Genomic DNA, 11475 nt, shown 5'->3' with positions numbered 1-11475 from the left:
GGTGGTCTGTGGCTTTTACCGCTCCGGCTGGCTGCCGTTACCGTTACTCACACCGAGGACCGGCTCGTCTGTTGTGGCCGTGAGAGAAAAGAGAGAGAGAGAGAGAGAGTGAGAGAGAGAGGGAAACACCACAACAACGGTCACCGACACCGGCGGCAGACCTGCCTCACTCTTCCCCTCCCTCCCCTCCGTGTCTCTCTGTCAGTTGGTTTGTTTCTCTGCTCAAAACCGAACAGACAGAAGCAAGAAAAAAAAAAACAACAGAAAACACAATTGAGAGCCGCCGGTCGCTTCCTCGAGCCCCCCGAACACAGACTGACACAAAAAACAACAACAACAACACAAAAGATGAGTTCATATTTCGTCAACTCGCTTTTCTCCAAATATAAAAGCGGGGACTCGTTACGTCCGAACTACTACGAGTGCGGTTTCGCGCAGGATCTGGCCGGCAGCCGGCCCACCGTAGTGTACGGCCCGGGCTCCGGCGCCACCTTCCAGCACGCTCCGCAGATCCAGGACTTCTACCACCACAGCGCCTCCACGCTGCCAAGCAACCCGTACCAGCAGAGCCCCTGCGCGGTCACATGCCACGGAGAGCCGGGGAACTTCTACGGATACGACGCCCTGCAACGCCAGACGCTTTTCGGGGCCCAAGACGCAGATCTGGTCCAGTACAGCGACTGTAAGCTGGGAGGTGCACCCGGACTAAGTGGCGAGGACGCGGAGGGAACTGAGCAAAGCCCCTCACCCACGCAGCTGTTCCCCTGGATGAGGCCGCAAGGTGAGGGAACGGAGTGGGTTCTTTTCTTTTTAAATCTTTGCCCCTCTCTCTCTCTGTGTGTGTCTCTCTGTCTCTCTTTACACATTGTGAATCCTCCTCTTTGCAAAGGTGAGTGTCCATGTTGAGAGCATAGCGGTGCTCTGCTCCTCCAAGAAAGGGAGCACAGAAAATAAAGACACAGAGGGAGTGGAGGGGGGGAAATAGTAGAGGAAAGTTTTGGGGAAAAGTACTTTAAAAAAGCAACAATTTAAAGAGGTAATTAGAGCTTCCTGAGTTCAGAGCGGGAGACAAAAGCACGTTTATGGTTTTATTGGCAGCACCAAAACTTGTGAATGACTTTAGGGTTTAATTGCCCCGGTCATATACTGAGAGAATGTACGAGGAGAAACACTCACACACACACACACACACATAGAGAGAGAAAGAGAGAAGGAGAAGGAGAAAGCAGACACAAATAGGCGAGAGATGTTAGAGGGGGGTAGCGGAGGGGGCAGAGGAGAGAGAACTGAACCTCAGAGACCTCTTCATGAGACAGAAATCCCCCCTCTAAACACAGAGAGACCCCCGGTTAGACCAGATGGGAAAGAGTTGTTGGTGGTGGTTTGTTTCCAGCAGCCACACAGACTCATCTCAGACATGCAGGTCTGACCCGGGTTAAACTTTTACTGCCTTTTTTTTTTCTCTCTTCTTTTTTTTTGTTGCTTTTACGACTATAGCCTGTGGTCTCTGGGATTATTGGCTACACGGTGGCCATGCATGTGCAGTTTCAACCCCCACAAGGGTTAAAGCAGGAGAGGAGCGGTGTGAGTGTAGGAGTCTGGATTTGTTCATAGTTTAAAAAAAATTAAAAATCCCCCTAAAAATATGGATGTATTTTCACTCGGATTTAGCACCTACATAGCGCGTGTGATCTCAGGCCCTGTCTGATATATCAAAACATCCCACAAGTGATGGTTCAGCTTTCAAGCTTTTGAGTTTTGTAAGTGTGTGTGTGTGTGTGTGTTTTTGAGGCGTATATATAACCAGTGAATATGGTTCTGTTCAACTCGATCGGTTATAAATCACATAACAGAATAAAAAATGTGATTTTTTTTTTCAAATTGTTTGCATTATATTGGAAGCCGGGCTTATAATTGATGGCTCAAAGCAATACCACAGTAAGACTGATTATGCAAGACGGCATTTTTGTCAGGGAGACGTACACACACACACACACACACACATGCACACACACGCACACATACACATATACACACAGACAGAGAGAGCAGTGAATGGATTGACACGTATAGAAGTCTATTTTGTTTGAGCCCATATTTCTTGCTGTTGTGTGCATGTGTGTGCATGTGTGTGTGTGTGTGCATGTGTGTGTGTACATGTGTGTGTGTGTGTGTGTGAGAGAGAGAGAGAGTGAGAGTTTATTGCTTATGTTCTCGGTTGTATTTTTCAAAGTAGGACTGCAGACGGGTTATGGCCTGTACAGGATTTTTGTGGCTTCATGATTATGATCATAAAAATAAAATAATAATAATAATAAATTAAAAACACACACACCACCTACAGCTGCTCCCTCTTTAATCCTTTTACACGCGTTTTCACTTGCCACAGATGATAGTATAACAGCAGATTCTTCATATTTACGCAGGTTTTTTATAAGTCTATGAACTCAGTGTTTCCTCTTATGTGCTTCCCAGCGGTTTATGTGTGTGTGTCTGTGTGTGTATAAGAGTGTAAGTGTGTGTGTGTGTGTGTGTTGGAGCTTGTGTAACTCCATGAAGGATTCCAGTTTGTACGGCTAGTAAAATGTTCAAATTTACATCTTTTTTAAAGCATGTGTTACATTTTTCCTAACACTTGTCTCCTGGCTCTCCTGTGTGTATGTGAGTATATGAGTGTGTGAGTGTGTTAGTGAGTGTGTGTGTGTGCTTTTTAAATCATTCCCAGCTTTAAGAAGGACCGGCTAGACTCAGACTCGGGTGGAGAGCGACTTCTTGAAGGGGGTTCAGTCGTGCTATACACACGATGACAGTGATTAGACTGATGATTAATAGTTCTTTCTAACAGTATAGGCTACGTGGGATTAACGGCGTGCCGGACGGGTGCAGCTCCGATCCGGGGGCCGAAAAGTCGAGTCAAAACAGGAAACCAGGCGTGTCAAGCCGTGCAAGCTCTGTACCTCCAAGGTCCGAGAATGCATTGTATACGCACGTAGCCCGCGCACGGTTTGATGGGATATTATCCTTGCTCGGCGCGAGGATTTATTAGTTATAATAGCAGAAAAAGGCGGACGCTCTTCCCCCCCCCCCCCCCCCCCCCCCCTTTTTCTTTTATTTCTATGGGTGAAACGGGAGGATGGAGCGCAGCGGTGGAGGCGGTTATCCTCCCCGTTCCCCCCATTTAACGAGCGGGTACTTTTCATATAATTTGTGTTATAAAGAGGAGAGCTAGCCTCCCCTCCTTTACTCCACAACCCCTCCACTGCGTTCCTATTATAAGGGCCAGCTCACTGAATATGTCTCAAAACAGTTCCTGAGCTCCCAAAGCTGCAGGTTTTAATATCCGAGCATGACTTGTGTGCTCCTGAATACGAGCCCCGTTTTTTACGACTTCACCGCTGCTGCTTGCAAATCTTGATAAATCTTTTTTTTTTTTTTTCTCTCTCTCTCTGTACGACTTTACAATCGGAGGGGGAAAAACAGGCAGGGAAAAAAAATGTGATTAAGCCAATGAATGAATGTATTTAATGGTATTAGAGTTTTTTTTGTCTCGGCTCTCCAGAAGGAACCTGGTTTGTCCTTCTTCCAAAATGTCATCTGCCAACATGCTGTGCATTTGTAGAAGGCTTATCTAGAAGCTAATTGGCTTTGCGAAGGTTTCATATGTATCAGGTCTGGAAAATGTTATATCATTAAGGATTGGGTCATTCTCTGGAGCTTAAAACAACATATCATCCATCAACTGGTGTTAAAACAAGAAAAAAAATGACACGGATTTATGGATGATTCCTAAAAAAAAAAAAAAAAAAAAAAAGTTGTTGGATGTACTAAAGCACAGATATATAAAGTGGAGGTGTGTTATTTAAGTGTGTTGCTTGTGTCTCTTCATCTAGTCGGTGAAGTGCACTGACGCACGCGGGGGTTGTGGGGTTAAATTCCCCGCGCACGTTACACCCCCCCCCCCCCCCTAGTCAAAACCTTTCGGATCAAAGCGTCCGTGCTGTTATTTTATCCACGAAAGTGTTTCCCATTTCCCTTAATTCATGGCTGGTGACAGCAGTGAATGTGGCGCCCACTTCCCTTTAGTCCCTATAGCACGAAATCACGGCGCCAGCCCTGTGACAGATAACACATACAAGACATTTACATCACTTACAAGTTCATGCATTTCCATAAAGACTCCCTTGTCTTCTCCTTCTCCTTCTTCTTCTTCTTCTTCTTCTCCTTCTTCTTCTTCTAGCTTTTTGACAATAAAAAGCAGCTCTGTGCCCGTATATAGTCTCACTATGTGGAAATCTAATGAGTCTCAAAGTACAAACCATCCTGTAAGAACTTTGGCTCGTGGTAGATATATAATGGATATTGAGGATATTTTTCACCCTTTACCTGCAGGCTTCAGAACATAATATAATGTGATCACAGCTGATAGACTATATATATATATATACAAGCCCTCTATGTGATTTAGTGGTAAACGCGCTTCCATCAAAGTCACTGTAATTTAATCCAGAAACTTTACTGTCCTGGGAGGATTGTGCGTGCGTGCGTTTGTGTGCGTGTCTCTCTCTGTGTGTGTTCGTGTGTGTGTGTGTGTGTGTGTAGTGTTAGGGGTCAGATCCGCTCCCAACAATGTGTAAAGCCTACAAGCAATTAGACGCTTTTTCATGACATTGAAGAAATAAACGGTATAAATGACGATATAAATATAGAAATGTATCAATATATAGACTAAATATTGACACTTGTTTCCAGTGTGTGGCAGCCTATGTTTAATATTGAACACTTATTCATGCTCAACTTGTCAACCAGTAATTCAGAAGCAGCAGCAGCAGCAGCAGAAGCAGACGGGTTTGACTTCATTCTCTCTGTCCTCGCTATAGCAGCGCTCCTTTCTCCCACTCTCATGGTAGACTAATCAAAGAGGAAGACAAACAGTTTTATGGAAATATAATCACTTGCACAAATGTCCTGTGTGTGTCATCCGTCGGCGGTCTGCTGCCAGGCCTCCGCTGTTAAATGTGTATCTTTTTATTCGCCCACTTTAAACTAAAATAACTTTTATTAGGAGATGTGTGGATTTCAAATGAGGAAGCCACGTGCAGCATTTATCTTTTTTATGACTTTTGTGTGTGTGTGTGTGTGTTTGTGTGTGTGTGTGTGTGCGCGCGCATATGTTTGAGTAGGTGGAGAATTGTGCTGTTTTAAAGCATCAGATTGAAAGTATCAGCCCGTTTAAAGCGTGTAGAGATGATGTGATGTTGTGCATGTGCTCTCTGGTGGAAGGTGAGTGATGGAATATTTTTCACCTTTTTTTTTTTCCTCACGTGCTTTTTCAGTGTGTGTGCGTGTGTGTGTGTGTGTGTGTGTGTGTGTGTGTGCAGAAAACACAATATCTGAGCTAGTGCACGTTTATTAAGTATTTATGGACTTTATATTGAGTCTGTGTTGACAGTAACGGCTTCTCTGCCTCTGCGCTACTTTCAAGTCAGTGAAGTCAGGAACACCACAGTAAATAATGACCTGCATGGTGTCAGAAATAAAATGAAGTTTAGAATCATTTTTCATTGTTTTTTTGACCCGTTTCTGATTAAAAGGTTTTTTTTTTTTTCTTAAGTTCGCCATTAAAAGCAGCTCTTTAGTCTCTGTTGTGATCTTCAGTAAGCAGGATCCCTTCTTTTCTCCTTTAAAAGTGTTGATGGTGTATTTATAGCATCAAATATTTATGTGCGTTTCTGTAAGTGCTCAGTAGTTTAGTCTGTTGTGTTATGTAAGAGTGGCTTCTCTTTTTTCTTTCTTATAATGAAAGGAACTGTGTGACTGGAGGAGTTTGTGTATCTGTTTGTGGACTCATGTTTAAAGAGTAGAAGAGTAATGTGTGTGTGTGTGTGTGTGTGTGTGTGTGTGTGTGTGTGTGTGTGTGTGTGTGTGTGTGTGTGTGTGTGTGTGTGTGTGTGTGTGTGTATACATCCCTATGTGACCCCTGACCATTAAATTCACATGAGGATCACATGATTCTTTTCCACATGTTGTTTTCTAACATTAAGGACACGAGCAAAGACATTTCAGTTATTTTATGTATCTGTAGGCTACACACACACACACACCCACACACACACACACACACACACACACACACACACACACACACACACACACACACACACACACACTTTTGGTGTTTTTGATTGTTGGTCATATGAAGGCGTCCTCGAAATTTGTCACAGGCGTTCTTTTTTGTATTAGTTCATCAGTTAATTTAAAATAGGCTGATTGACACATTATATGATAATGAGAGTCACTGAATAAGTCATCAGAAGTCGTGATTGAAAAGCACCGCTGCTGAATTGACTACATGTTTTTGGTCCACCTGTTGCAGCGCGTGGGAAATGCACGTTTAAATAAGAGCTTTATAACAGGCTACATGATGGCAGAGAAGTTGTAAGAGTGTAGTTATGCCTCTAACAATATCTCCCCCTCCCCTCCCTTCCCCTCCCCTCACCCCCACTAGCTGCTGGACGGAGGCGGGGCCGTCAAACCTACAGCCGCTACCAGACTCTGGAGCTGGAAAAGGAGTTCCTGTTCAATCCCTACCTGACCCGAAAACGCCGCATCGAGGTGTCTCACGCGTTGGCACTGACGGAGAGACAGGTGAAGATCTGGTTCCAGAACAGGAGGATGAAATGGAAGAAAGAGAACAACAAGGACAAGTTCCCCAGCAGCAAGAGCGAGCAGGAGGCAGTGGAGAGGGAGAGGAGGGAGAACGAGATACGGGATGGCGGGCCGGGAAGAGCTGGAAGCGGAGGAGAAGGCGATGGAGGAGGTGGAGGAGGAGGAGTAGCGGTGACGGTGCCGGTACCTTTACCTTTACCTGTAGCTGTACCTGTACCTGTACCTGTACCGGTGGCGGGCACGGCGGGGTCACAGGCCTCTGTGAACGAGGATTGCTGCGAGAAGACCCACAAGCAAATGTAGGGAGGAGACAGAGAAAGAAGGGGGGGGGGGTGTAAATGTTGGACAAGATGGGGGGTGAGGGAGGGAGGGAGGGAGGAAGGGGGGGGTGTTTTTTTGTCTTAACTGAGGCCACTGGACTGCCCCGCTGTCTCCACGATTCAATCGATGGGAAGGAACTTGAGTCTCCTAAATGGAGAGCCGGACGGACTGAAAGAGGTCCTCGAACCTCTGTCTGCAAACCGCGGGAAGAAAAAGAAAAAAAAAACACAATGAAGCAAGAAAATGGACTTTAAAAAAAACAAACAACAAAAATAAAATAAAATTCATTTTAACTGAGGGCGGGGGGTTGATCCATCCAACTCAAACTCAACATAGTCTACTTTAGTGTTTAAAAAAAAAAAAAAAAAAAAGAAGAAAGAAAAATGATAGCTTCCTTTCTTTGTGGAACAATTATCGTGGAAACATTTCTATATTGTTAGAAGTTTATCATTAACAATTTTATCTTTGGCAGCTGTATAGTTTTTAAGTTAAAAATGATGATGGTGCACTTTTTACTGTACTTCTCACTTCTATGTTGTTGTTGTTATGGCAATGATTAATGATGATGATGACGATGATGATGACGTAGCAATTAATGAAATTTCCAACAACATGAAACTGCCTATTTATGCCGTTTTAGTAGGTCGGGTCTCTTTTTTACACACTCTAATTGTCGTTTCTCGTTTTAGTTCGTTTTTTGATCGATGGTGTTTGTTTATGTTGTCTTCATTTTTTTTTCTCTTTTTTGGGTAAAAAGCATGCGCACAGTGCAGATTAAAAAAAAAGAGAGAGAACATTCATAAAAATAAAAACGAGGGAAAAAAATGTAATAAAATGTGAAACGTTGCGTTCTGGATTTAATGTGAAGCTTTAAAGTTGTGTTATGTGAATGATGACTGAGGTTTTTTTCACTCGTTATTATCAATTAAGATGGAATTAGAAGAGAACCTGTCTGTCTATTATCAAAAAAAAAGGAAAGACTGAACTTCTTTTCCCGACTCACTTTCTCCTCCTCTTCTTCTTTCCCCTCATCCTCTACCTCTCCCCCTTCCTCCTCTCTCCTTCTCTGAAGCCTCTGTCACCACCCAGACTGATAAAACCGTTTAGTTCACGAGGCCAAGCATTTGAGCTTCGACTCGGAAATCTCCTCTTAAAACAACAGACGACCTCCCCCCCCCCCCCCCTCCCTCCTCCCCTCCTTCCCTCCTTCCCTCCTTCTCGCCTCCACACACCCACACGCAGTCCACATCCTACTCAAACATAACGTTATTTATGACCTGGTCCTCCACCTCCACTTACATTATTACAGGCCTCTATATTCACCATTACACTGCCTTCCATCATCATCACGATGACGACTTGAGGTCGGATTGTTTCCATATGAGAGGATCAAACACACTGCGCATGTATATTTACTTATATGTATATATCCATACAGTTTGGGGCTATTGGGGTTGTTATTCAGAGGAGAATCCTCTAAAGGCATCAAAGCATAAAAATATTTATCCGGTCAGGTTTCCAGGCGTTAATTTGAAAAAACTTCGAGGTGCACATTTTAGGAAGCTCAACACCGCTGAGTGTGAGTGTGTGTGTGTGTGAGAGAGAGAGAGAGAGAGAAAGAGAGGGCAGGCACAGACAGAGAGGCTACACACTTCACACACACCCCGAGCTGTCTCCACCAGGTGAAAATAATCACGCAGGCAGCCGATAAAAATGTAAAATGTGAATTTGTCTGCTTAGACTGTTCTGACACTAAAAGGTTTTCTGTAGTTGGTGAGATATTTATGTTTTAACAGAAGTCAGAGAAGTATTGATGGACCTCTTTGACTGTCCCATTGAGCAGTGTTGATGTGTTAAAGGGGTGCGCCAACCAAATTAAAGCAGTAATCATCACTTTTAAGCCTTAGTATGACTCTACTGTCTCATAATGCAACTATAATGTTCAGTTCTTTAAACCCTGTTAACACTATAACATTATGAGGGTTTTTTTTTCTCCAAATGTTATAAAGCTCATTTACAGCCACATAAGACATTACACACAAACTCAGCCCTAGACTGAACTCCATGGGAAATGTTGGTGTAGTGCTCCTTTAAATCTACCAACTAGCTCTACTGATGTTTGGTCTGGTTTCATTTGTTTTATTGACGACATTCTAATATATTTATTAAATCCAACATATTTATCAGGCACACAAGTAGCATTTTTGTATTTCTGGATGTCCTGGATGTTGGTGTTCACAGTCCACCGACCTTCACATATTAGAAGATTTAGAGATTTAAACAGTGTAGAAGGCTCTGAGAGAAGAATTAGGTGTTAGGCTCCAGTTGACCCCCCATGGCACTACACATGGCAGCTTCATTACGTGACTTGCAACCAGAAACTAACCATATAGGTTACTACTGAGTTGGAACTATGTCTGGCCTTCAGGCTTCAGGCGTTAGGAATTTGCAGCATGTGAGCACAACATCAACTAAGATGGAGATTTTGACACAGGGGCCTTTCCACAAGACACGGAAGTAAAGTTAAAATGAAGCATATATGCAAAATCTGCCTTTGCTGCTTTGTACTGGTGTATTGGTGTACTGGTGTACTGGTGGTGGGGATTTTCAAACATAATTGCAGCTCATTGGACATGCAGTGAACCCGGATGCTTGGCTGGCCTTTACAATTTGGAGAAGCAGCTCAGTTATCTGATTTGCCTGAATGTGCATCTCTAAAGTTGCCTAACATATTGATCAGTGTATATATTAAATGCTTGATGTATAAGAACTTGCTATATATGGGCATGGAAACAGCACTCCCTTCTTTTTTAATCACATTTTTGGATGTGGACTAATTTATGATTATATTTGAGATGGAACAGTCGAAACTATTTTGTTTTAATTTTTATGAGTTAACAACAGCAGCGACATGACACTTGGCCTTTTGCAAAGGTAAATGACTTTATGGCACCTCTGAGAGAGAGAGAGAGAGGTTTTTACGCACAGCACACCCAGGCTTTGCTGAGGCCATCTGGACCGTGCGCTTACACACAATACACATTTTAAAAAGCATGAAGCACTTACGCAGCAAAGTGGAGTTTGCGCAGAGCAAGCACACATGAGAAAGACACACACAGTCATTTCAGTGTTTACGGATTAAACAAATAAACCTTCTCTTTCTAATCCTGTAATTGTGCAGGATGTGCTTTGGATTTTTTTTCTTTCTACTCACGCATAACTCCTTTCGGGGCCTGTTAAACATTAAACTCAGCACAGAGATTTTATCCTGCTAAACTCAGCGCTGCGTGGCAGAGAAAGGTCAACGTCACGGGTATGGATCCAAGAAAGGAGCACCTGCACGCCAGGTGAGTTTCCTTTTTCGGGCGGTGGAGGACCAAGCGGCGGTGACCAGAACTAATCAGATGTAAATTTAATGCCGGAATCATGCGTGAATGCAAATATTTAGCAGGCTGCATCTGATTTGTATTAAATTAACAGGAGAGTTTAAGACACCCGGTGCTTTTCAGTTCGATTAAATGTGCTTCTTCTCCTCCTTTTTTTTAAATTTAAGGACATGTAGAATACACAGCAATATATTCAGCCACATACTTCTTCTCTAAAACACTCCACATTCATCTTCGCTTTCTTCCAACATCCAGTCAGGTTTCTGGTTGTGTTTGCATAGCTTATAGCTCTATTACTTCACGAGGCGTGACGAAGCTCTAAGAAATATTAACCTGTAATTCTTCATGTTTGGATTATTAGTTGAATTAAAGTGCAGTGGCGCAGCAGCTGTACTCTTTCATTGTGGGCGTTATTGGAGAATGATTTTTTTTTTGTGACACGTTTGACTGCGTCTATAAACGTCCCTCACGTCTGTAGTGTTGTTTACACGCTCTTCTATTACTCTGCGTGCAGTGACCAGTCAGCAGCTGTATACAGTTCATTATATGAGCAAATAACGGTCTGTTCTGTTCTGCTCTGCTGTGTGGGACCCCTCTCTTCTCCATGTGTGGTCTCTAGAAAGTATGAGTTAGTATGTTGAAATCTATCTCCTGGTTTAGTCTTCTTGGCAACTTTACGCACGTGTCTAGCTCAGTTCCATTCCAAGTCCAATCAATATTCCAGCTAATGGTGTTTTCCTCTATTTACGCACAGCTCGCTGATAACCCGACAAGCAAGACGGTAAAGATTTAAGTTTGAAATGTATGTTAGTCAGCCTCAGCCGTTTTGTTTTCCAGCTCCAATGCGCTCTCAGTGATTAGTGGACACGTTCCGACCTGCTGCGCATTGATTCCCTTATATAGATTATATATGTGTGTGTGTTATAGCGGTCACTCCCTGTGTGTTGCAGCTAATTTCTCCATTATAATATTGCATCCGGAGGGAAATCCCGTCGGCCATTGGGCATCTTAACATCACATGGACGCGGGGTCACGTGGTCCGCGAGGCAATGGGAGGGAGGGGAGGAGAAGTGTGGGGTGGGGTGATTTTTTGGTGTAAATC

The 11475-nt window shown here is 43.5% G+C and overlaps 1 protein-coding gene across 1 annotated transcript; it reads left to right on the top strand.

The window, feature by feature from the left end:
- Positions 1–348: 348 nt before the first annotated feature.
- Positions 349–6969, top strand: hoxb8a (homeobox B8a). The gene is made up of 2 exons (XM_062438563.1): positions 349–781; positions 6506–6969. The coding sequence occupies exons 1-2, from the start codon at positions 349–351 to the stop codon at positions 6967–6969; spliced, it is 897 nt and encodes a 298-aa protein (XP_062294547.1).
- Positions 6970–11475: the final 4506 nt, after the last annotated feature.

Source organism: Scomber scombrus, chromosome 18 (genome assembly GCF_963691925.1).
Source record: "Scomber scombrus chromosome 18, fScoSco1.1, whole genome shotgun sequence".
NCBI classification, from domain to species: Eukaryota; Metazoa; Chordata; class Actinopteri; order Scombriformes; family Scombridae; genus Scomber; species Scomber scombrus.
This window is presented reverse-complemented; position numbering and strand designations above follow the sequence as displayed.

What these genes read in the sequence shown, in the direction of transcription:
- hoxb8a (XM_062438563.1), top strand. Translation starts at nt 349, where the DNA reads ATGAGTTCATATTTCGTCAACTCGCTTTTCTCCAAATATAAAAGCGGG. An exon ending in CCCCTGGATGAGGCCGCAAG is followed by an intron (nt 782 to 6,505) that starts GTGAGGGAACGG and finishes CACCCCCACTAG; the next exon opens with CTGCTGGACGGAGGCGGGGC.